This window comes from Carassius gibelio, chromosome B23 (assembly GCF_023724105.1).
Source record: "Carassius gibelio isolate Cgi1373 ecotype wild population from Czech Republic chromosome B23, carGib1.2-hapl.c, whole genome shotgun sequence".
Taxonomy (NCBI): Eukaryota; Metazoa; Chordata; class Actinopteri; order Cypriniformes; family Cyprinidae; genus Carassius; species Carassius gibelio.
The window spans coordinates 18,324,104-18,351,128 of NC_068418.1; the positions used below are offsets into that span (position 1 = coordinate 18,324,104).

Here is a 27,025-nt window from a genome sequence, read left to right on the forward strand (position 1 = left end):
ACAAGCTCAAATTAGAATACTTCATAAGAACAATTAAAAAAAAATATATCATTTTTAGTGAATTGCTGGCCTTCTGGAAATTATGTTCATTTACGGTTCATGGTGTACTCAATACTTGGTAGGGTCTTCTTTTACTTTAATTACTGTCTCAATTCGGTGTGGCATGGAGGTGATCAGTTTTTTTGGCTTTGCTGAGGTGGTATGGAAGCCCAGGTTTCTTTGACAGTGGCCTTCAGCTCATCTGCTTTTTTTGGTCTCTTGTTTCTCATTTTCCTCTTGACAATACCCCATAGATTCTCTATGGGGTTCAGGTCTGTGAGTTTACTGGCCAGTCAAGCACACCAACACCATGGTCATTTAACCAACTTTTTGTGCTTTTGGCAGTGTGGGCAGGTGCCAAATCCTGGAAAATGAAATCAGCATCTTCAAAAAGCTGGTCAGCAGAAGGAAGCATGAAGTAATCCAAAATTGCTTTGGTAAACGGGTGCAGTGACTTTGGTTTACAAAAAACACAATGGACCAACACCAGCAGAGGACATTGCACCCAAATCATCACAGACTGTGGAAACTTAACACTGGACTGTAAGCAACTATGAGCTTCACACCCTTCCTCCGGACTCTAGGACCTTGGTTTCCAAATGAAATATAAAACTTGCTTTTATCTGAAAAGAAGACTTTGGACCCCTGGGCAGCAGTTCAGTTCTTCTTCTCCTTAGCCCAGGTAAGACGCCTCTGAAATTGTCTGTGGTTCAGCAAACTTCTTGACATGTTTAGTGGCTCTTGAAGCATTGACCCCAGCCTCAGTCCATCCGTTGAAGTCCATCCTCATAAGGCTGTGGTTCCCTCGGTTGGTTGTACATCTTTTTCCTTCCACTCAACTTTCTCTTAACATGCTTGGATACAGCACTCTGTGAACATCCATGATTGTGTAACATAGGGAACCAAACTGAGAGACCATTTTGAAGGCTCAGGAAACCTTTCCAGGTGTTTTGAGTTGATTAGTTGATTGGCATGTCACCACGTTTAAAATAAAATTACTAAACATATGTACATACATTATATATATTATATACGCAAACTAGGATTACACAAAAACACACTGACATCTATAAAATCATTGAACTATATTTAATAAACTTAAATATTACAATCTCCCTACTTGCCAATGTTTTGCAAAATGTGTATTATGAATTTAACAAAACTAATCAAGGAAGAGTGAAAAGAAGTGCAACAGTTGTCATTGTGTGTGCATTACCATTTATTACAGTTCAAAGAGCTGGGTCCAAAAGAAGTTTGGTAGCAAAGGAAGCAAATTCCTGTACAGAGAAACCTTTTAAGTCACTGGAAAAACTCTTCATTAACGCTTAAGTCCAACAAATGGGGTTAATAGTAATAACAAGAGATGCTAAACCTTTATGACCCAAAAAATTTTGGAGAACAGAACAAAAAACATGACGTACTGGCATTCTTATGACGATCATGCTACAACACAGCTTCACATTCTTTGATTTTGTTCCTGGATTTGAGCTCTGATTCAGATTTTAGTCAAAACGGTGTACATATATGAGTTTTTTCTTTTATGCAAACCAACAAAATTCTAATACAGAGTCAATCACCATCTGATGCTCCACTGGTATGTTTCCATCAATTTACACCAACATCTACTGTATTTTCTACAAGACAGTCTAGAGCATTTTAATTTGATTATTTAAAATATGTTGTATTCCTCGTATAAAATAAACAGCAGGTTTGTGACTCAACTGTAAACTGCATGTCTACAGCCAATTTTTTGTCATTCTACTGAGTGTAAAAATGGAAATACTGGTGTGACTCAACAACATTCATAACAAACATGAAATGGATCCCCTTTCCTCAATGTTTTCCCTTGCCATCAGAACCATTAAAATGCATTCATGAGGACAATGGAAACAAAACCGGAAACAATTTCTTTATCCAACTTTGTTAAAGGGTTGGTTATCTGCTTACCCGCAGGGCATACAAGATGTACTGTAGGTGACTTTGTTTCTTCAGTAGAACACAAACTGAGATTTTTAACTGAAACCGTTGCAGTCTGTCAGTCTTATAATGGATGTGAAGGGGAATCACTTCTAAAAAAAAAAAAAACCCCCCAAAAAAACCAAAATAAAACCCTGCGGCTCGTGACAATACATTGATGTGTAAAGACACAAAATGATCGATTTACGCAAGAAACGGAACAGTATTTATATTGTTATTTAACCGTAAAGCATTTAGACGCCTCACACACCTGCTTGAGAATATGCACAGGAGGACGTGTTGAGGAGAGTTCTAACAGTTTGGACGTTGCGTGAATCAGAAAAACTATATAAATACTGTTCAGTTTCTTGCACAGACTGATCGTTTTGTGTCTTTTCACATTAATGTATCGTCACGAGCCGCAGGGTTTAAATTGGTTTTGTTTTTTAATGTATATTTTATCTGTGATTCCCTTTCACATCCATTATAAGATTACAGACTGCAATGATTTCGGTTAAAAATCTCAGTTTGCACTGAAGAAACAAAGTCACCTATATCTTGGATGCCATGCGGGTAAGCAGATAAACATCAGATTTTCATTCTTGGGTGGACTATCCCTTTAACTTTTATGGTGTGAGACTGCGTACCCTTTCAGACTGGTATGTATGCAGACATACAAATGCAAAATCAAAATGTTTCAAAAGTCTAAACTTTATTATGTTTCAATTTTGAACCATGAGCCTTTCAAGTCAGTGGCTCGATGAAGGTGGGGGAAACCATTTAGGTAGGGTCATATTTTTTTCTCTTTCTCTCTCTTCAGTTCACTTCCAGCGTGGTGAAAACATTTAAACTGTGGGGCAAGCTTGGCTCACTGAGAACACTCAAACACGGCCACTCTGCTTCTCTCTCATCCAGGCCTGGATGCGCTTCTTCAGCTCTGGGACTGTGGAGAGAGAGAGACAAGCATGGAGTCAGCATTACACAGTCTAAAAAAAGTGCATTTGCCAGCAGCGCTGAAAGAGCCAGCTCATGCGGTCTTTGTAAAGCTGTGTGTGTGGGTACCTGGTTCCAGCATGCTCTCGGTGAGAGGCTGTCTGTTGAAAGGGTCAGTGGGAGAGTTCAGGAGGTGTCGCAGAATGATGGCTCGGTCCATGATGTTACCAGAGGGAAGTTGCACGGGATCAGTCATGAGAGTGTCCATCAGTGGGTCTGTTTAGATGGGGTGTCAATGTTACTTACTCCAATCAGCTATGAAAACTATTCAATTTGTAGCAATTTGCTGTAGACAGAGGATGCATTGCATCTGATAAAAACACCTTTATAATGCTACAGAAAAATTATATTTCAAATTAAAATGCTGTTGAACTTTCTTTTAACCCTAGGTTTCCCCAAAAATATTAAGCAGCACAATAGTTTGTCAATGTTGAGCACCAAATGAAAACCTGATGACTCTCACCTTTAAACTCATCTGGGGCATCACTGTAATCCATCTCAGACTGAGAATTGCGGGCTACTATCTCCTCCACCTTCTCCAACAGCAGTTTGAATTTCTCAATAGCAATAGTGGATTTTATGCCCGCTTTTCTCATTTTTGAAATGACCTCCTCAAACAGCTCCCTGCTGTATGATCGCTAAAAGTGAGAGAGAGAGAAAAGAAATTGATCCCATGTTTTTCTTGCGAAGCACCAAATAGCATGAACTTGGGCAAATACAGACCTGATCGTCTGCAATGGCTTTAGCAAATCGGGCACAGTCCAGCTGCAGATAAATGTCAGTGAGCTGATCCAGGAGCTTCTTTGGCTCAAAACCATATTTTTCTGGGTTTTCCACCTTCAAGTCTCGACATTTAGGCCCACATAGCTGCTGCAGGTTATAATTCAACATGGCAGCCAGACGAGGACCCAGTTCCTGTTCAGTACGACAGAAAATAAATGAGTCGTCATAACAAGGAACGTTATCATTTTTGTGCATCTTCAACAACCTACAAATAGAGTATTTGCTCTGTTAGTGTCATTAAGAGTGCTCTCTCACACAGCTCAATTTTCCCTGAATGCTAAATCCCTGCAGAGAGCAGAGCTCGGGAGATTCATTTACAGGCAAGCAGCAGATTACAATCCTCATGCTTTTTCCCCATTAACCAAACCTAAATTACCTTTTTTGTAGGCACTTCCTTAAAAGTGGATTTCTTTATTGTCTGTTGAAATGTTCCTTAAGTTATATTTCTACAACTGTCTGTTTGTATAGGTTTATTAAAAGCTTCTATTCATAAAACAACCTGTTCATCTGCTCATACGCTACTGTTCAAAAGTCTGGGGTCATTAAAGAGTTAAAACAAAAATTAAGCCTCGTTAAGCGTGAAATACTTTTTTTTCTAAAGTATTTTTTAAAACCTAACCGTCCTTAAACTTTTGAACGTCACAATAATGTCAATGTGTTTTCTGTACTCACAGGCCTGAGGAAGGGCTTCTGGACCTGTTTGGTGAGGATATGGAACATATCCACTGTCTCTGTTGCTAAAGCCAGGTACGATCGTGATACTCTCTCATCCTGAGTCAGCTGGGACTGTCGGCTCTGCTGCTGCTCCTGAGGATCAGAACATTTCACGTGAAATTAGATCTGATTGGAACTGGAGAACAAAAAGTGTTAATGCAAGTAGAAACACTCCAGCACAACCATTCCCTTTAAAAGTCACTCCCCTTCATTTTAGCCTTAATGCTAATGCTTTTTCCCCTTGCACAACAGCGCATTATACCCATTACACACAATGCAGTTAAAAGGGTAGGTAAGGGAATTATTGGTAAAGTTATGGTACAGTATGTGCTGACCCTGGGAAGCTGGTCCCACTGCTCTTTATTCTTCATCTCCTCCTGGATCTCATGGATGCGTTTCAGAGACTCCAAACTCTCGTCCAGCAGAAAAGTTGTATCGTTAATTAGCATGTTGATGTAGCGCACAAACTGTTTGCCAGAGCTGCAAAGAGAGGAAAAAAAGGTATGATTAACTTACACGTATAAAATAAATACACACATGCCGAATTCAATTTACACAGTATTATCTTTGGTGAACTCACTTGAACTCCTCCAGGAAGGTGCCTTGGTGGTTAATGTTTTGCCAAAGGCTTTTGAATATGGTGCTGATGTGGTAACGGATTGTGAACTTGTCATAGAACTCGCTTGTGGCTCCAGTGTGCTCCACGTCTAAGAAAACACACCCATTTAGCACAAAAAAAAATCTAAATGCATAGTACAGACTTTGAAAAAATGTTTTAGACCGCCTTTTACCGGTGTAGAACTTCATGAGGGCTGGCACAAGCTGATTGACTGACAGTGGGTGGTTCTCCATCACCTCAAAGAAGCGTTGAGTGCGCGGCTGCACCGCAGGGTTGGTGACGAACAGCACCTCCACCAGCTTGGCAATCAAGTATGGGTTCTTAATGTAATTCTGACTGCAAATGAAGACCACCAGGAAGGTCACAATGTCTTCAGTGCATGGCTCATAAAGAACCTGTGGAAAGTACCTAAAAAAAAACATGAGAAAGAGAGTCACATTTCACTAAAACTAAATTTGGATTCTAACACTACAATGCACCCATTTCAGCACTATCATAAACTTACTGCACAATAAAAAGCAAGAACTCGGCCACATCTTCGATGTAAAACTCCGGCAGTGCTGCAAAGCTTTTGGGGATTTCTGGGTTCAGAGGCAGGGTTACGCTGCAAGGTGATAAAAGACAGGAAATCAGAACAGAACAATCTTGACTACTAACTGTTCTAAAAGGATGTAAGGTCAGGTGTATTTTAAGTGAACTGACTGTGGGTAGGCAGGCTCCACCATACGCAAGATGAGCTGGATGACCATACTGAAGAACTGCAGACATCTGCGGAGCAGGTTCTCGTCCAGGAGCCCGGCGTCTGCGCAGGCTTTAGAGCGCACCAGTTTCTGTCCACACAGACGTTTACTTACTACGCATGTTCTTTACTCTAACATATATTCTATATATACACACACACAAAGTATTCATTCAGGGTCTGTGCGTGTTCCATTTAAATATTCACAGTTTAGCAATAACAAATAAAAATATTTATTTGATAAAATATAGTAAAAAAATAAAAAGACATATTATAACAAAACAAATTAAAATATTTCTAATTCAGTATATTTAAAAAAAAAAAATCTTGTGATGGCAAATCTGAATTTTTGGAGTGTGACACGAAAAGAGAAATCAACAGAAATCATGAGAAGAGATTTCTATGAGAAATCATTGTAATATGCTGATTTTGTGCTCAAGAAACATTTATTATTACCCTGTTGAAAACAGCTGTGCTGCTTATGGTAATAGTTTTGTGGAAACCATGATACATCATATCTCAGGATGATTTGCTGAATAGAAAGTTCAAAGGTAAAGCATTTATTTGAAAAAGAGATATTCTTAACTTACATTTTTGTAAGTAAGACAGTAATGTCTTTACCATCACTTTTGATCAATTAAAAATATTGATTTCTTTCAAAAACAAATCTTATGGAGTCCAAGCTTTTGAACAATAGTGTAAGTAAATGCACTGTTCAGTACTTTAAAGCTAATAGAGCCTCTTTTTGCACAGGGCAAAGATCTGACTAATAATCAATACAGGAATCATTGGTTACTTTCATTTTCTGTTTAAATCAATTAGCTGTTGCTGCCCTAATCTCAACAATAGAAATTGATTTCTCAAGCATAATAATAGATAGTTGCTATTTTTAGAAAAACATTTTTTTCATAAGCATGTAAAAACTTTTATAAACAAGTATTTTTTTTATTAATAAAGGGTAACAGCATTCACCTTCAGCTGTGTTTTACATCTCTTCAGCATCTCTCGATGACGACTTGCCAATGGGGAATCCTTCCACTGGTTCTCACTGTTCTTCAGCTCTTCCACAGTTCTGTAACACACACACACACACACACACACACATATTCAGCCTTGTGCAAATTACCTCTTCTAACAGCTTACATAAAAAAAAAAAAAAAAAACATCTCCCAATAGTATAATTGGCCCATCTAAATGTTATACATGCTGCAGACAGCAGGGGTCACAGTTGTGATCTATCAGGCATCATGAGGCCAATAAACAATGTGAGCTGCCTTCTATCTGAATGTGTAGGACTTGAATCATTGTCACTGATGCAGCACTAACACATGCGCTGATAATTCTGCCATTATGGACTAAGATGACTGCTCTACAGTTCTACAAGAGGCACTGGGACAGGGAGGATTAGCCTGTCTCATCAATTCAATTCCAAGTTTATTTGTATAGCGCTTTTTACGATACAATTCATTGCAAAGCAACTTTACAGAAAATTTAGTTTCTACAATATTTACTAGTAGCTTATAAGTGGTGATCAGTTTATGTGCAAATGACAGTAATTTTCAGAAAAAGTTATACAAGACATAGTCAACCAGACGATGAACACTATTAACAGCAATTATAATGTGATTACATAGTAAGAAGCAATATTTGTTAGTTCTGTATGTCGTTTCAGGGTTAGCATCATCTGAGGTCCTCTGAGGGGTCGGCATCATCTCTTCTCAGGTGTTCTGGATCTAGACTGAAGACTGTGTAAATTCTCTTTCATCAGAAAGAGAATAAGAGCTTTTTCACAAAGCATGACAAAGAACATCATATCTATGACGGCTATCTGACATAAGCGATGAGTAATGCAAGATGTTCCACTTTGAGGATCACCTTAACTTGTTAATCTTCATACTTCACTACCTTTTCGTACTAGTGCAGACTTCACAGTGGACCGTTACTCAACATGGTTTTGGTAACAAATTGTTTGTTTTTACAGCTGAATCTGTGCAAAGCACCTGTTCAGATCCCTGATGGCCTTCAGCCTCCTTATGTAGCGCCGACAGCACGGGAGGATGGACAGATGATGTGCGTGAAGCGTTAAGAAGAAGCACTCTGTAGGGAACTTGGGCTCCGAGAACTTGGACGGGTCTTCATCTGTGGAGGAATGGAAGGAACAGTAAATGGCTTGTCTGAAGTCAAACAGAGCGTCTAAAGTGAATTGTTCTTCCCAGAAGAGAGCCCACACTCACGCAGCTCAGAGAGCCAGCTCTTCAGGTCCTCCATCGTGGCATTGAGCCTGGTCTCTTCTGTGCTGATATTCAGCCGACACTTGGGGTGGAAGATGTAGAGAGGATCCACTGTGTCCAGCTTGATCTTCATACTGAGCTGCTGCAGCACCCACAGGAAGTTCATCATGAAGCCGTCTGTGGACACCAGCTTATCATCGGTCTAAGAAAAAAAGGAGGAGAAAATAATCAAACTGCACTTATAAACTGTATTTTTTAATTTGACATTTTTTTTTGTTACATTCACAAAGAAACTGTCAATATTAATACCTCGATAAGATAAAAAAGAATGAAGCACATACTTGAGCAAACATACCTGCATTTGAGCCTTCTTCACATTACGGTTCACCAGAGCTGCCATGTAGCTCAGAGCTGCTTCCCTTGTCTCTCCGTTCAACAAGATGTTGTGCAGGATTTTAAACAGATCTCCCTGAAAATCAGCACACACTCAGAATTACAAAATACTTCACTAAATCTAATTTCAGCATTCTATCTATTTATTTTGGATGTTCATTTATGCTGAGTGTTTTTATGTCTATTTATTATTATTTGGAGTAATTGGAATAATAATTGGAATAATTTAATGCATCACATTTTTTAGGACGGTTTTATTGTTTATCATGTTCAGATTACCATTGCATAATGATCCTAACAAACATGCTATATGTATCATGAGCAGTTTTTGATGTAAATTAGATTGTAAAATTTCATAAGTCTGAAGCCAAAAAAGATTAAACATCTCTACACAGGCTGAATGAGAACACAAATTCACTCTCTTGACAGCAGATGGCGCTTCTGGAACAGTAGCAATACAGTGTTTCCTCTGGTTACTGCTGTAAACAAAGCAGAGCTGTGCTTTTAAATACTACATTAATATGCATTATATTAAGGTAAGATGAAAAGAAAGTACCATCTAAATTTTCCTGAAGACATTCGGGTCCCCTCAGAGACAGTCACTTAAGCCCCCAAATCAGTATTTAGAATTTTTCATCCAATATTTTGAGCATGGTGAAGGGAATTTGCTCTGCCTGCTACTGTATTTACTCCTCTTTGTGTTCATCTTCGGCATCTCTGTCCTCTGTTAACGGCCCTTTTACAGATGGTTTATTTGTCAAGTTTAGGAATTGCTTGTGTGTTATTAATGGTTCTAAATATTCTCCACCCATTAGTCAGAAGTGTTTGCAGCTAATAGGGATTCCCTCACAATTCACGACGGGTGTCTATGTTGCTTAGCCACATGTGCATATGCAGTTTTTTTCAAATTTATACAGCATAATTAAAACTGGTTTACCGTTTGAACCAGTATATCGCTCAGCATTGTAATATTATATTTAGATATGAATAATATTTATAAACCGATTACCAAGCATAAAGAAATGTGCACAAAACTCACACATCTGAATTTTAGCTGAATGAGAGAGATAGGTGAGGTGAAGTTTATCTGCATGTATATTTATTTTGGACAATAACGCTCAACAATAAATTTGTGTTTAAGCATTTTCCACAACACAGTGCAATTCTGAACATTTTCCCCCCACAAAATATGGTATTTAATTTAAAATATTCAAACTTAATTTCAATTATTTTATTATTAATTCTGTGAAAAACCTATGACAACTGGGAAAAGGGAGCTTTTTGCTCCATTAGAGAAGACATGTAACCCCATGATAAATTCTTATGTAAAGTTGCAACTTAATGAATGCACATTCTTAGTCTTTCCGCAATCACATGAAATTATACTTTTATAATCATTTAAGAAAAAACAAAAACTGAAGCCTCCACTTGCACCCCTGCTCTATAAAAAGAAAATTCCCTCAATATTGAAGCAGCTCATTAAAAAAAATCTATGATTTTTAGGTATGGTGGGCGCTCACCCTCGCAGACTCCAGATAATGTTGCAGTGACTGGCTGACCACTCGGGTGTTCTCCATTGTGATGGCGGGGCCTGAGAAGTACTTGTCTCCCACTTTAGTCTACAGAACAGCAAAACGGATGTAAAAATAAACCACTTTCCTGTCAACATTCATCAATGCATCAATTTTTGTATTATATGTTTAAGGAGTAAAATGACTTGCATCATCCTCAGCAAACACTGAAAGACTAAAGAACGCTCCAAGGAAGGAAAGTCTTTGAATTTCTCTTCCTGTCCCGGGACTGAGCGGGTCAGGACACCACAATGGCAGAGAGGTGATCTAAAAATACACGCAGACAGACAATATTAACAGTGGACTGCATAACCTGACTGACTTGAATTCCTAAGCTCCTACAAACCTACCAGATTGCATACAGGGTGAGTCTTCCCAAACTTGATTTCACAGAGCTCAGCCAAAGCCTGTAAAACAATAAAATCAGTCATTGACAAAACAAAAGCCTATAAAGTCTTTCACTGATCTAGAGGAGCAATCCATGTGAAACATGTCTGGAATACCAGAGATATCTAACGCTGTTTATATATAAATCAATGGAGCTTGTTTGGTCCTAACATGCCTTATAATGCAGTCTTATGCTATTTAGGGGAAGAATAAACAGTCTCTTACCATCAAAGGGAACTTGAAGTTGTCACTGTCAAAAGAACATTCTTTTACAGCTAAAGCAAGCCCTTGAAGAATGGGAACAAAGATCTGAAAGAAAAACAAAACTGATCAAATAAGGACAAAAATTCCATACCTTTTCCATGAACTAACTTGACTTGGCCACTTTGGAAAGACATTCAAACATCTGACCCTAAGGCAATTTTTAGTTGATGCATTACAATTTAACCACTTGAAAAAATAGTTTGAATTTATATTCACAAGTATTTTATTCCTGTGATGGCAAAGCTGAACTTTCAGCAGCTATTATTCCAGTCTTCAAGTGTCACATGATCCTTCAGGAATTCTTTGGTGCACTTCAGTGTTGTGAACACAGTCACAACAGACCCGGAAGAGAAGACAATGCTGAATAAAGTTTTAATTTTTTATTATTTTTGGACCCAAATATATTTTCGATGCTTCAATAAATTCTAACTGACCCTCTGATGTCACATAGACTACTTTGATGATGTTTTTCTTACCTTTATGGACATGGACAGTAGACCGTTCACACAGTTTCAATGGAGGGACAGAAAGCTCTGGGACTAAATCTAAAATATCTTAAACTGTGTTCCGAAGATGAACAAAGGTCTTACGGGTTTGGAACAACATGAGGGCGAGTCAATGACAATTTACATTTTTGAATGAACTAACCCTTTAATATTTATGTGCAATTTTTGCTTATAAAGTGTGCTTGTGCCAGTTCTGTTTATGAAATGCTGATATTGTTAATATCTAATGTGCAATGTCTAAGGCCCTGTCCCAATTGAAACACTTCATGTGCACTTTTGGTCTTGCAGACTTATAATGGCCGCTGTGTGTGCATGACCGTTAAGTCCACGAGACCGTAGGGTGTTCCATTCCTAATTTTATCATTCAAAGGCGTGCTCAAGAGTGCCCCTGTTTGTAGCCATTATGTGCCCTCGATACGCACTTCTGCTGAGCCCGCACTTCTACCCAACAGTCAATGTGGCATTACGTCACAAAAGTGAGGACTCAGAGGAAGACCGCAAGGGTTTAGGGTGCCATTTGTGACAGGGCCTAAAGCAGTAGTTCCCAACACTGGTCCAGGAGGCACCCCAACACTATACATTTTGCATGTCTCCTTTCTCTGACACACCAATTTCAAGTCTTGAAGTCGCTACTAATGAACTGATGACTTGAATCCGGTGTGTCTGATTAGGAAAACATGCAAAAGGTGCAATGTTGGGCTGCCTCCAGGACCAGGCTTGGGAACCACTGGTCGAAAGTGTCCAAACTGGAACCAAAAAACCTAATGTGTGATAAATAATCCTGAGCCATTCTTACTAAAAACAAACGAACGAACCACTTAAAAATATGTTTAATACCACTAGGAGCTTAGCATCAATAGTAAAGACCCCTTGAGCTTCAAAAGTAATATGACGCAGCATGCAGCCTGTCTCTGTAATCTGCTGCAACTCCCACCTGTTTAAACACCTCCCCCTCCTGGTGAGTCATGCGCACCAACTCCTGGATGAAGCCATACGGAAGGTTCCGGCACAGCATGTAGGGAACCAGCAGGGAGGGCTGTAGAGGGGGCCTATTTAAGGGCAAAGAGAAAGAAAGGGGGCAATCTAATTCATAATTGTATTACACTTGTATGCATTCAAACTGACAGACAAAATGTGCAACAAACTCAAACTAGGTCCGTGTTCACACTATGGAGCTTGATCCTTGCTCTCCTTCCTCAGAGGCTTCTTTTCACATTGTTTGTCTGCATCGCCAATGCTATATTAGCAGCAGATCATGTTTAATGTTTTGTAGCCAAGCAACGAATGAAGAGGAGAAAGCTTAACACATACAGAATGAAGCTGCTTCCTGAAATCAATTTCTGCATAAACAGGCAGTTATCAAAAACTCTTATACTTTAAGAGACATATTACATTGTTTCATTTGTACAAACTGTGTAGCACTGCAAAAAAAATAATAATTGGTGAGCACTTGAGTTTGGACCGAAACAAACTATTGTGTGTACTATACTATACGAAACAAAGGTCAAACACTTAAGAGTTCTAATGTGGAAATGCCTTCAAAAACCTTCAGAATGCATTGAAAAAGGCTGTTGTGACTGACCTGGCCTGTGTGAGGGCACCTTGAAGCACTAGAGCAGCATGGGAAATGCACTGGGAACGAATGTTGCTAAGCAGCTGACTGACAGCTGGCTGGCTGCACATCTGAAAAAGAAAAGCATGTGAATAACACTGTGTCTGAACATAGACCAAACTCCCAGAGCTTGAAGCTAAATGGCTGAATAATGAGAAAAGATTTATTTTCTTTGCAATTATAATTATATTGTTTATATTTTCATATAAAATGCCATAAACACCACACAATCTGGCTTTACATGCAGCCTTATTAAAATTAATTGCAAAATTAAATAATAAAAAAAATAAAAAAGTAAGTTAACTTCGTTTTCACTTAAGTAACTTGTTTATTTTGCACAGACAGATAATAGTGTTGAAACTGTGCTAGAAACTGAAACAGGCCTTTCATGAAGCAACATGCTCTAGCAAACTCTTCTGGTCGCTTAATTGATTATAATAAGAGCATCATGTCTACTGTAGACAGGGTGATAAATGAGAACAACACAAAAGACTCATACCAAAGTGGGAATTACCCTAGGCTTGACAAGACATGTCTTTCACTTTCACCTGCTCAACACGTCCACCTCTGTTCTGACCTACTGACAAATGTCTCCTCATGAAAGGCTAAAGTAACCAATTACTTTCTTGTAATGCTTGTTATACCAGAAAATATAATTTTATTGCCTGAGTACAGAATACATTTTGTAGAAATGCATCTACAGTGTTCATCAACAGCTACCTTTGGGGCCTTCCTCTCTTCCATTCCCACACTGTCAAAACGCTCGATGAGGTAGTTGAGCATCTCGGTCTCTTTACAGGACTCAATGGTAAAGCGGTCACTACCTGAGTCACCAGCCATCCCCCCTCCGGATGCGCCCAGGCTAGAGAGATAAAGAGAGAATATTAAATACTGCCTTCGATAAAAACGGTTGCAGAGTGTAGATGAACCTTCTGGGGAAAAACCCAAACTGAGTAAATTACTAAAACCACATAGCTTTAGCCACCAAGGAGATGTCTTTCGTAATTAAATGTTTCCCTTTTTCTCTAGCCACCAAGCTTTCAAAATAACAATCTTTAGAACTGCTATGACATCAGATATAAATGAAGGTTTATCTCCATTTTAAGCAATGGTTAGAACAAGCCAACCTCACAACGCAAGCTGTGTTTGGCGATCATTTTGCATTACTATTCAAAAGTTTGAGGTCAGTAAGAGGTTTTATTTAAAATTTATTTTATTCAACAGAGACACATTAAACTGATTAAAAGTCAATGTATCATGGTTTACACACACACAAATTATTATTTTTTTAATTGTATATATAAAGCATTTCCTTGGTTCCCACTCTAAACAAAGCAGCGCAGCACTTATTAACTTTAATATGCATAATACAGAGACAAGATGAAAATAAAAAAATACTATCTAAACTTTTCTGAAGACAGAAAGTTTCACTCAGACATACATTTATATAAATTCCTACCCCTAACTGAATCGCGATTTGTTTAGCATCTCAACCAATTGAAATCGTCACATATTTAAATCGATTTTCAACCGGCTTGCGATTAATCGTTACATCCCTACACAACGGTGTGAAAAAAGTGAGATATTTTGAGATAAAAAAGCCTTTCACAATGCCCTTTTCAGTGGCGGAAACAGGCCTCCATAGTTTACTATATTTCGATTGAATAAATGCAGTCTGGGTAAGCAGCATTAAAGACTTTCAAAAACATCTTATCGACCCCAAAACATTTGAATGGTAGTTAAGATGTACAAAAGTCTCCAACAGGACAAATTTTGCATTTAAACTTTACTATACAAATTTTAATATGTTATTTTCTCATGATTTTTTTTTCTAGCTTGAGAAAAAAAAGAAGATATTTCCAGGTTTTCACATGAATACATAAATATACAAAATATGATAGAATGACAATTCTTCCTACTACTGTGATTCGAGTGACTGAAACACAAAACGTTTTGGAATCAGTTTACACCTGTATTCAGCGCCGACCATTTGTCATTAGACAGATGTTAATACCATGAGTAAATGATGGCAAAACGTATGACTAGAGGACAACAAAAGCAGGCCTCTAATACTTGCATCCCCCTGCAGGTGTTTGGTCATGAGACGGCATGCATTAGTGAACTCTAGGGTGAGACAACACTCCACGGCAGGCTTCTTGCTCTCATTAGTTCTGTTACACAGTCAGCTAGCATTAACCGATCGCCCAACAATCAGTCCTCCACCAACACTGTTATCCAGCACACACGTCCTGTGTGGGAGTTTAAAGTCTGCTGGCTCACATTTCTGCCGGGAGCTGAATGGGTCTAAAAAAAACTTTGTGCAATGAACAAAATTTGAGCTGACAGCAAAGCTCCGTCCATAGAAAAGCTAAATTTGTCAATCTGATGAGATCACATGATCAATATTTGGTGTCATTCATTGCCCGTTGCGGTGCCAACATTGGGCACCATGGGCTGTTGTTAGTGGCCAGGCAGCACGCTGAAGCATGCAACACACGTTGGCACTGATACCTGGACCCAAACTGAACCCTTGAAAAATCCTCCTCTTCCTCCTCCAGCTCTTCATCACTGCTGTCCTGAGGCAAGTCGGACAGGGCGAAGAAGAGGAGGGAGAAAGGGCTGGTGTGGCCGCAGTGTGTGAATGGAAGCAGACAGATAGACTGAATAAAAACACAAAGACTGCAAAGATACAACTTCACATCTAACAGGGTGTAAAAGGTACCTAGAGGGCATCCGGGCGGCTAGCGCAGTCCTTCTGGCCATAGTACTGGGAGAGCTGGGGAGGATGGGGAAAGGCATGGAGGTTTGGGTGCTATGGTGTCTGGGGGAAGGGCTGGAGGGTATAGCTGAAGTTGTAGGGGGCGTAAGCATACCAGATGGAGTAGATCTGGGGCTTGGGCTTATGGGGATGGATGAGCTAAGGGAGTAGGGCCTGTATCTCTGGGAGATGGGCAGAGGGGCGGATGGAGAGGGAGTTGGAAGGCTGGTGGGAGGGCGAGAGACAGGAGGACTTGGGGGAACCGGGAGGGCGGCTGCAGAAGCCAGTGGGACAGATGGAGCACTCATTCTGGCAGAGCTCAGAGCGAGTGGGTTAGGGCTACAACCGTAAAGACTGAAAACAACAAAGACATTGAAGAAAATGAAGGTGGGAACACAGAAAGAAAGGGGGAAATTTAAAGAGAAATCAAGAATATGAGACCAAGGGGTGTAGGTGGATATGTGCACTGGCGGCCAAAAGTTTAGAATCATGATTTTTTTCTTTTCTTCGAAAGAAGTCTCTTTTGTTTCCCAAGGCTGCATTTCTTGTTACAAATACAGCAAAAATGGTAATATTACAACGATTTAAAATAACTGAATATATTCAATATCTAGCTCATTTGCATTTAAGGTGATACACTCCAGAACAGATCTTTTTTAGACACCCCAAAAATGAAATTTTTCAGCTGTTATAATAAATGATCTGTTGGGTATTTTGGGATGAGACTTCACAGACACATTCTGGACACACCCAAGACCAATTTTACATCTTGTAAAAAGGGGCATAATAGGTGCACTTTAAAAAGAGTTTTTGCTGAACAATAATAACTGAGAACCAAATCAACACATTATAATGATTTCTGAAGGATCATGTGACGGTGAAGAGTGGAGTAACAGCCTCTGAATTCTGCATTGCCATCACTGGAATAAATTACATTTAAAAAATATTAAAATAAAAGATTAACAATATTTCAGTTTTAACTGTACATTTTTAAATGCATTCTAATTAATGCAATCTTTGGGAACATAAGAGTCTTCAGTTAAAAACATTTAAAGTCTTAATTAGTTTTGGCCACCAATGTAGTTGGATTCATAACTCTCTTTAAAAGGAGAGTTTGTCAGCTTTCACACTTGCCTGGAAAGTGAGCTGGCACCGAATGAACCAGCGCAGGGTATCATGGGACTGCCGCTCTGGCTGGAGGGTGGAATGAGAGTCAGGTGACGGTCCGGGGATCTGGCAGTGGTAATTGGCTGAGATGTGGCGGTCAAGCTGGCGAATGGGTTACAGTCACGTGATCGGGTGGACATCATTAGAGCCTCCATTAAAATCTGTCCGATCAGGTCTTTGAAGTCAGAGTAAACTAGTAGAAGAAAGCATAATGCAAATCAATTCCAGAGAAATCTGAATTCTCTGTCTTACACCCTCTATTGCATTCTGTCCATACCATCCCTAGGGTTCTTCTGGAATTCAGCAGCAAGTGAGGGGAGGAAGATGACATCGTGGTCCTGCTCCTTCCAAGAGACACGCAAGATCTTACAGATGAGGTGCAAAGCCTGATCTTCAGAGACGTCAGAACTGGATGAGGAATCCTGCAAATATCAATTCAGCGTGTCACTTACCAATACTTTAGATTGGTGGTTCTCAAACTTTGTGACTCCACCCCATTGTCCAACACATTGTTTATTGGACATTGCAAAAATACAGAACATTATCATGCACTTTTAGATTACCTTTGCTATCATCTAAGGCTCAAAGTGCATTATTAAAACCCCCAATACCCTGTTAAACGTGTATTTTTTATTTAGACAGAGTATAACAATAGAATATGCCCCTTATCCATTATTGGCCATTAAACTAAAATAATTATCTTTTTGTAAGTTCATCTGGTCACCTTTTCAGCTGGGTTCCTTTTCTCTCTGCGATCACTGTCTTCCACCTCCATATTCTCAATTCCTGAGTCCACATCTACTTGCGACATGCTGAAGACCACAGAGATGATATCTAGCTCAAGTAGCAGTTCAACTCTTTAATTGTCAAACAATATAACTTTAGCACTGCATATTATAAAGGTACAATAGAACATACAAAGACTACGTAGCTTATGATAGAGAAGGTTTTCTTAATATATACATTTCGTCTGTATGTTTTAATTTTTATATGCACTTTAGAAATGATGTGGCTGGAGTCTAAAAGCATTTGCAATCCAACAGTAGAGATATTCAGATTAAAGACACTACTTGAGGTGAGATACTATACTTCATCTCCGGCACAATCTCAGTTTGAGCTCTTATGTCATGCTCCATCTTTGATTTAGAGTACAGAGAGGACAGAGGTCCACGGCTGTCTCTCACCTCTTCTCACAGGAGGCTGTGTCAATGTCCATGCTTTGGGAGCGGGACAGATATTGGGACTGCGTCTCCAGACTGTTAGATGGAGAGCTGGAGAGAGAGCTGACCCCTTCGCTGCTCTGGCTGCGGTAAGCGACCCCTACAGTAATGGAAAGCACAAAAGGAAGAACGAACCTGCTGATTGTGTCATGGAAAGAATTGGTTAAGCTGTAATCAAGCTCAAGAAAAACTTTCTAAAACGTTCTTGGCTGGAATTAGGGATGTCAACGATTAATCGATGATCGATTAATTGTCGATAAGAGATGCAATCGATTAAGGCTGTCGATGGTCGGTTAACCCATTCAATGTTGGGCTGCGTGCAGCTCATGCGCACTCAACACGTGCGAGCGGCTGTGAGTGACGGTGACGATATATAAAAGCATCATCATTCATTCACAATGTACAAATTAAGCTTTTAATGTGATTTAAACTTTAAAGTACATTAAAATAGAAACAACATAAAAGTTCTTCAACATTAAAAGCAATAGAAATGTAGTTACTAATCATTTCATCAGATAACTGTTTTATATCGTGTGCTTTGCAGGGCTGCGGGACACAGTGACAGGACAGGTAGTCTATTCATTCCTACAACTTGTTAATTCATTCCTACGAATTATTAATGTGGCAATTGTCCATGTTTCATTAATTTTGTTCCCTAAATAACCCATGATTTAAGTGAAATAAGGGAACAAATTAATAAATCGAACGAATTCTTAATTCATGAAATCTTTAATTTCCCTTCCCATGTTTACCACAGTAAGAGATGCGAAAACAGTTATTAAAAGCGAAAGATAATAAAATAAACCTGGGAAATTAGAGGGTTAGACTATGAAGATTTAGGAAAAGAAACAATGCCTAAATATACTGAATTTGTGGAAATTCGTGACCAACCGGCAAACCAGAACAAAGCCGCGTAAATGAAGACTATGGGGTCCAAAAGCATGGTCGCGATCTAACATTTTCCAGTTAACCTATTATTCCTCTAATAAACAAAGCTTTTATACCACACTTGTCATAATCAGATCTTATAATTTCTAAATAAATAATTGCTGGATTCAAAACAGCGATTAATAGGCGCTGTGACCGACACATTCCTGGAGCATTCACTGCTGTCACTAAACGGTGACGCCGAACATCGTTCACAAGTTTCTGCATGGACCTGACTAGGGCACAGGTTCTAAGCCCTGGGACAAAATGGGATGCTTTAAGGAAAATTTATAGCCTACTAAGTAATAGGCCCAACATAAAAATAACAAATTGTTTTCATGTTTTTTTTAATTTTTATTTTTAAATAGGCTATGCGAAATATATCCGACTTAAATACTTAAGATTAACGGATTTAAAACAGAAGTGTGGGCGCTCCATAAGTTCACAAAAAAACAAAAAAAAAGGATGACAACGCATTCTGTTTGTTTGCTTTATTTTACAGGAGCACAAATCTTCTGTTTTTATTGTGAGTGTGCACAAATGAAAGTAAACACTTTTGCGGAAAATATATATATATTTTTAATGTCTCAGCTGTTTCGATCGCCCCGGAGCCTGCTGCACACGTATATTCTAGCGATTCAAACTTACATCGCAGTCTGTTCATTATCAAAATAAAATGTCAACTAAACATTAAAAGGTTACACTGGTCAGTTTAAATAGACCGTAGTATACCGGTCCACTCTGCTGTTCCAAGGACGTTTTTGCTCATATGAGGAGGATCATCTTTTCCGTCTATATGCGAATGCGTGTTAAGTACAAGCCTAGTTTACATTATAAATAATAGTTTAACATTCAAATACATTGCGAATATGGAAACATTTCGATTTGTGCCGAATGAGACATGAGCAATAACCTCCAAATAAATCTAGACAAAGCCGCGCTCTCTCATCCTCGTCTGCACGCATGCACTGTCACGATCTAATGCGCTGTATGCCGGATTTTTAAAAATCTGACATTTTCTAGGACAGAATCCAGCAGGATCAAATTAATGTGAGCAACTGTGTTTTGGTGCAGCAGCGCCGATGTAGTTCACTTAATGTGCAGCGCAGTCACACGCGCTCCACATTTCGGATAATTTTATTTTAAATACAATAATGTCAGTTGAAAACATTGCAATTGTGCTTTAAAATACAACAACGAGCACCACAAAACCATTTAAAGAGGCGCGTTCAGCGTTCTCCGTGCGGGATTGGAAACTGTCAATAAAGTAAAATGACCTCAAAAGTATGGCGCGCTCTCTTCATTTTATCAAACGATCATAATCGCATCTATTCATTTTATAATCCTGCTACTAGCATTTTATTCAGACTAAAACCTCTTTAATTCAAGTGAGAATTCGCGTTTTGTGTGTGTGTGTGTGTGGCTTTTGCACATCCTGTCATACCGCTGACTGCGTGCCTGCAATAGACGCATTTTGCAGTATTATGGTTAACGATTAATCGATTAATTGATCGTTAATTTAAACGATGATCGATCATGGAAATAATCGAAATTTGACATCCCTAGCTGGAATACAAACCACATAGTTCAAGAACATTAGTTTTGAACATTCGCAACAAGCAATGAATGTGGCTCACTAAATCTTCCAAGGTTTGAAAACACTTGTCTCAAAACTGGAAATCTGGACCTCTTTTACCCAGAAAACAAGCACAGAGTTAGAGGGGGGAAAACTAAAACTACATCAGCAATTTCTGAAGCGTATATCATTGCAGAACAGTGAATAAATGTAAATTTTAAAAGAGTCTATGAATTACCGGTAAATCAATCAGTGTCGTTGTTAGGATCATTATTGTGTTCATTAAGAATTTTAATGATGTAAAATTACAATATTTTGGCCTAATTATAAAGCCCTAAAACAAGCACAGCAAACCTGTTTTTTTTTTTTTTTTTATCAAATTTTAAATTGTATAAAAACAAAAACCAAACATGCAATTAGATTTTTTCCCCCAACTTATGCAGCCCTAGTCGACAAACAAAATCCGGTCACTTCCAGTCAACTAGAAATCACACTTTAAAGAATTTCATGTCAGGACAAAAGACTTCCTCATATAGCCTTTGCATCACCTTCGGATTGGTCAAGTGATTTTGCCATGTTGACCAACAGAAAGCTGCTTGTTTTGAAAGTGACTTCTGTGTCAGCTGTGCTTCACACATAGCTACACTATTAACAATCGACCTTTTGCAGATCTTTTATGGTCTGCAAATATTCTCTAAAATTTTGCTAAATATGACTACCACTTTAATGCTTCAATGCAAAAACATGGTTAAAGAAATACAGAAAGGCATGATTAATCCTAATTTGATAATCAAATCTATGTTATAAAGATGACCAATTACAATTAAGAATGCAATAACTACATTAACATCATTATTAATGTTGGTTACATTTATATTGCTAGAAATTCTGTCAATATAAGGCAATGGGAGATTTTCAAAATGGCATTTGAAATTTCTTTAGAGATATAATGTTTAAACATTACATTACAACATTAAAAATCGGCCAAGACTCAAATATTAAACAAAAAAATCTATTTGGGATGGATTAATAGCAATCATGTATTACTTGGGGTTAGAGGTCAACAACAAACCTAACCTGAATGTTTAACGGATATTAACTGAGGAGTGAATGCACTGGACCTGGTTTCTGTCTTATGATTGATTACATCTCAATGCTGTACGTTCCAGAGAGAAGCTACAACAAAGAGCAGACTTTTGCTCGAACAGCTTTTTATGTAACTGTGGATTTGATGTGCTGAAAGACCTAGAATAATGCATAGTAGTGTGAGCACAGGACAACACACACCAGCTCAAAACACTTATTCAATCCCCATTTCAGTTTAGCAAGGCTTCAAGGTAATTAAGCATGCAATCATCAAGACTTTACCTGAAATGCTTTTTAAATGAACAGTAGATCAGTGTCAAACACCAAAAAGAAAAAAACAAGCAAGACTTGTTCTGAATGTGTGATACAAACTAAAATGAATATGAGAGAATAAGAAATAAATTAGCATCATCCAAAATCAACCAATACAGCTTAATTTGGATGTGATGATTTCTGTCTCAATATATAATACAGCATGAAATAACAGATGTTTTACAGCTCATCTACAAGACAATAAAAGACCAACTGTCCTTAGACTGTAAAAATGAAACTAAAGAGGAATCACATGGCACACTGACATTTAACAAAAAAAGTGGCTATGGCACAGCAAGAAAAAAACCTCAATCGTGCCTGTCTATGTGTCCTTATTTAAACCCTGGCCAAGGCTGTCCCACCCCTATGACTGTGCAATTTCTCCACGGCATGACGCAGCGAGCCAAAAATCATTTACCTTGATTAACACTAATCAGAAAAATCTTTCAAACAAGGACATTGATTCAATCACTACAGTGAAGTACAAACAACTAATGCTATATAGCTGGAGTATTAAAGCTTCATCCACACAAGATTAGAAAAGGGCCACTTAGACCTTCAATATTATATCCAATACTACTCGCATCTGTCAGCTCAAATGCACTGTGTGTCCATAAAATACCCAATATTTACAGTTAATAACACTGAATAGAATAAATTGGAACACTGCAGGAGAGCTGCCTGCAACCTAGTGGATAACTCTTTATACAACAGCATTTATTGATCTAGTCAGGTGCAAACTACAAAAATCATGTTTCATGTCTTCATAAATTCCCCTAAACACAAAGGCTGTATCTGAAAGCAATCTGCTTTGCATTTGTAAAAATTAAAATAAGGGAAATTCCCATGTTCCGAAAGTAAGACTTTAGCATTTTATTCTCTCAAAGAAACGTTATCATTATCAAGTTTATCAAGTTTGGGTTCAATAATAATTGTGCTTTTGTGTTATTAATAATGCAATTTTTCATACATTTAAAACAGTAAAATTGTTCCATGTTATTACATTTAAAAATTGCTTTCTATTGTAAAATGTAATTTATTCCTGCAATGGTAAAGCTGAATTTTCAGCATCCATTACTCTAGTGCTGCAAAACGATAATCACATCCAAAATAAACGTTTTTGTACATGACGTGTGTGTATATTTCTTATGTATTTATAAATACAACCACATACATGTATATTTAAGAATTTTTTTTATATTTCAAATGTATTTATACATAATATAAAATATGAGAATGTAAATATATTAATGTGAGTGTGTATATATAAATAAATAAATAATGCATTTAGCATTTTATCCAAAGCGACTTACAGTGCATTCAGGCTATCAATTTTTACTCAAAATATATACTTTATGTGTGTGTGTATTTATATATGCATATTAAATATAAACAATACACATGTATTATGCAAACTAAAACTTTTATTTTGGATGCCATTAATCATTTGCCAGCACTACATTACTCCAGTCATCGATTCACGTGATCCTTCAGAAATCATTCTAAAATGATGATTTGCTGCCCTGGAAACATTTCTTATTATCAGTGTAAAAAAACAAAAAAAGTGTTGTGCTGCGTAATATTTTTGTGGAAATTGATACATTTATTCCAGAATCCTTTGATACATATATAGTTCAAAAGAACAGCATTTATTTGAAATTAATATATTCTGCAACATTCTAATCTCCTTTGCTGTCACTTTAAATCAATTCAATGCATCCTCACTGATTGTTTTGAATGATAAACTCAGCACAGCACTTACCCGAGGCCCCCATAGGAGAGGTGGCAGGGGTGACATTTTGGGCATTTAGGCCCAGAGTGTGAGATGGAGCTGGTGGGACAGGGTGTGGTGAGGCCCCGGAGGGCCCGGGCAAGGGCCCTGGAGGAGTCTCTCTCTGTGGGGATGTCAAAGGGGTGCTGAGGGGGGTGCTGGGCTGTGATGTCTGCCCTCCAGCTAACCGGGCCAGTCGCCTTCGACGGATCTAAACAGGGCAGATTAATTACAATTGAATCTAATTACAAATCAATAATGAGCAATAGTTACAGTCTGATGACATTAACTGCTCTTAGTAAATAAACACAAGAGCAGACCTTTAACAGCAAAGAGGGAATTTCTATGCATCAATTGAGACGTTTTTAAGGCAAACAGTAGAATCTATTTAAAGTCCTAAAGCATCATTATTTTCAGCAGTGACAAATCAGCTCTACACAGCTGAGTGAGTCATTTCAGTGAGATGGAGAAAGCCTCAGATTCCACAGCAAATACTGTAAGTGAAATGACAAGGATTTTAATGCATGACTGAATGAATCAAAATTGCCAAAAAAACAAAGGACAAAAACCAGTTTTAATTAGCAAAGGATGATGAACCTCAGTTCACAGACATAATGTTTCTGCAACTCACATTTCATTGAGTATTATTTCAGAGTTACATGGAATTGTTAAGACCATCAGTATTGCAGCTTATTTTGAAAATGTATAGGAGCTCTTGTTGAAATTAAGATCCCAGGTAAATGGTTGACATTTACAATTATTTATTATTTAAAGGGGTCCTATTGCGCTTTTTTTTTGTTTTTTTTGTTTTTTACGAAGTATTGATTTTTTTGTTTTGGGTGTGTACTAGAACAGGCTCTAATACTAAGTTTTTCGAAAAACATTATTTTTCTCATATTTTACATTATTACAACACCTCTCTCCCCAGTCTTGCATGAACGGCTTGAATAGTTCCTGTATCAAATGAAGGCCCGCCTTCTGAAATACAAAATGTGCTGTGATTGGTTAGCTGGGCCAGTGTGTGTTGTGATTGGCTTCAATCTGCATCTGGTCAGGAAACGTCATGCCCCTTACCATAGCCGTCTGCCAGCTTCAATCTAAATATTGCATCAAAATTAAATCAATTTGAGCATGATTTAAAGCCGAATGATTGTATTGTAACCACTCTAAGTTTGTCCGCCTTAAGTAGGGAAGTATTTTGAGTATTTTTAGTACTTCTTTAGTGGAGCTCAACCAGGTCTCGTCCCATTCGTCGATCTTTGTGATATCACAAATACCGGAAAATATGCGCTGTAGTTTAAACAAGTCGTTCTTTGTAGTTTTTGAAAAGTGATTTATGTTCAATAAAATATCTCTTTTTAAAGTGCACTTTTAGATTTGTAATTTTGCACAAGTTTTTCTCTGCTCCAACAGCAACATTACAAACTACCTAAAGTTGAAAAAGTGAACAAGCATAATGGGACCCTTTTAAAACTCAAAATTGCTTTATTTATTCTGTATATCTATTTTGATCAATAAATTATCGATTATTAGTTTTGATGAATATAAGACGGCTGATGAAAAACAGTTTTGAACCAGCTTAAGATGGTTTGCTGGTCTTAGCTGTTCTCCAAGCCTGATCAGCTCAAACGTGAGACCAGCAAACCTGCATAGACTGGTTTAAGCTGTTTTTCAGGTCAGAGCTGGGAAGAGTTTGGTCTTAATTTACAGTAGAACAAATAAACACAAAGCCCTGACTGTAAATACACACCAGTGGCATACAGCAATTTCCACCAGAGCCAAATAACAATATCCAAACCCTGAAACCAATAGCTTTATGGGATAAATTGCACTTGCAATAAATTTTACCGTAAAATACTACGTTTTTTCGAGTTAAACCAAAGATTTTAAGCGTCAACAGCTGACCCCATGATAAATACATTGACCTGACGCCTGACAAAAGCTTGTTGCGCATGATGTCAGTTTCTAAACCTGATGCAATTTGGTCAAATGCATACCCTTGTCAAAGGTAACCTAGATAATTGTACATTTTATCACGACTGTAAGTTAAATTGAGCAAACATCTGGTCCAAAATTATTTTTACTTCTTGACACGACAGTCTTTCAGCCATTTTGGATTCCCAGTGAAGAAAATCTAAACAAAATAAATGTTAACTTGCAAACTGGTTACACGCTCCCCAGCGACTGAAAACGACAAGGATGTTATTTTAATTGTGGAAATAAAGAATGTGAAAGAAGCAGATGATCGAGGCTTGTGGCAGATGCAGTTTGTCAAACGTATCACTTGCTAACGAGCTGACTGGAAAATAACCTCCATATTTTCATTTAATTCGCTTCTATATCGGCGGTTTAGTGTCACAAAATGAGATTCATCACATAGCCTCATATTCCCAATCTGGATATACTGAGCTGTTAATTCGCCGGTGTCCTGTTAGCTTATCCCATCATTACTGCGATTGAAAAAGGTGACAATGACAAGCCAATAAGCCTTTAACAAAACACACAATTCATGCCATAACAGAAACAGTTTCGACTAGAAATACATTAAACTGTTTGAAAATAGCCTCACCTCTTCAGGACTGAGCTGCTCCATTGCCTTTCTTTTAATTTTCAGCTTAATTGTGTTGCTAGCCAGTCAGCTAGCTTTCTTATAAACACCAAAAGTGCATACTCTGAACCATAAAACAAATATAAATGGGCTTGTGATTGTCTAATTTGAATCTTTATATTAAAATATCAAACGTGCGTGGCTGTTTTTTTTTTCGATCGGGAAGGGTTATCTTCGCTTTCTGTTAAGAATGAAACAAACACAAAAGTATTATTCGTCAAAACACCGACGCGGCCATTTTGGATCTGGGGTCACGTGACGCGAGATCGACACATTCCAGGCTGCGGCAGTTCTGGAAACTGATTTCACTGCTGAGGCGACCTCAAGAGACTTGTTTTTTCCACAACCAACTCTTATTAGATTGAATAAAAGGCTACTCATACATCCAATACAGCTATTATATAGCTTACAAAGTACTAATGATGACAGCAATTCTATTCACGTTTGAATAAATAAATTATAAATAAAATATATTGCATCATTTAGACTCAAAGTGATGTAGTAAGCATTATTCGCCCCTTTATCTGTTTCTTTATCGGCTAATTTTGTTTATTTTTTTATAAAGTTTATCATCTTTTCTGCTTCATTTGTTAATTTAATAATCCCCAGGATAAAGACGCCACAAACCAGTGATTGACAATAAGAAAACAAGTCTTTTGACAGGCTTTTTTTCATACTTTTTACATACTACTCTTTTTTTCAAAGTATATTAATAATTTATTTTGCAAATTTGTTAAATGACTTTGTATTCGTTGCGGTTTTAAAAAAGAGAGTTGATGATGATGAAGGTTTG

The 27,025-nt window shown here is 37.9% G+C and overlaps 1 protein-coding gene across 2 annotated transcripts; it reads right to left on the reverse strand.

Annotated features, from left to right (window-relative positions):
• Window positions 1-1,240: 1,240 nt before the first annotated feature.
• Window positions 1,241-26,512, reverse strand: ube4b (ubiquitination factor E4B, UFD2 homolog (S. cerevisiae)). Of its 2 annotated transcripts, XM_052594088.1 has the most exons (29): window positions 26,194-26,512; window positions 23,616-23,835; window positions 17,917-18,052; window positions 17,457-17,544; window positions 17,010-17,154; window positions 16,700-16,925; window positions 15,530-15,919; window positions 15,319-15,426; window positions 13,528-13,669; window positions 12,778-12,878; window positions 12,130-12,244; window positions 10,651-10,734; window positions 10,389-10,445; window positions 10,189-10,305; window positions 9,988-10,086; window positions 8,430-8,543; window positions 8,078-8,276; window positions 7,844-7,982; window positions 6,816-6,915; window positions 5,807-5,934; window positions 5,610-5,708; window positions 5,277-5,512; window positions 5,066-5,192; window positions 4,821-4,965; window positions 4,444-4,578; window positions 3,712-3,903; window positions 3,452-3,626; window positions 3,058-3,204; window positions 1,241-2,938 (listed from the first exon to the last, which is right to left on the reverse strand). In XM_052594088.1, exons 1-29 carry the CDS (start codon window positions 26,215-26,217, stop codon window positions 2,877-2,879), a joined length of 4,050 nt encoding a protein of 1,349 aa, XP_052450048.1. In that variant the 5' UTR covers window positions 26,218-26,512; the 3' UTR covers window positions 1,241-2,876. The 2 variants fall into 2 exon arrangements, with proteins under 2 accessions (XP_052450048.1, XP_052450047.1); XM_052594087.1 differs by lacking the exons at window positions 15,319-15,426; window positions 15,530-15,919 and having other exon boundaries at window positions 26,194-26,509.
• Window positions 26,513-27,025: the final 513 nt, after the last annotated feature.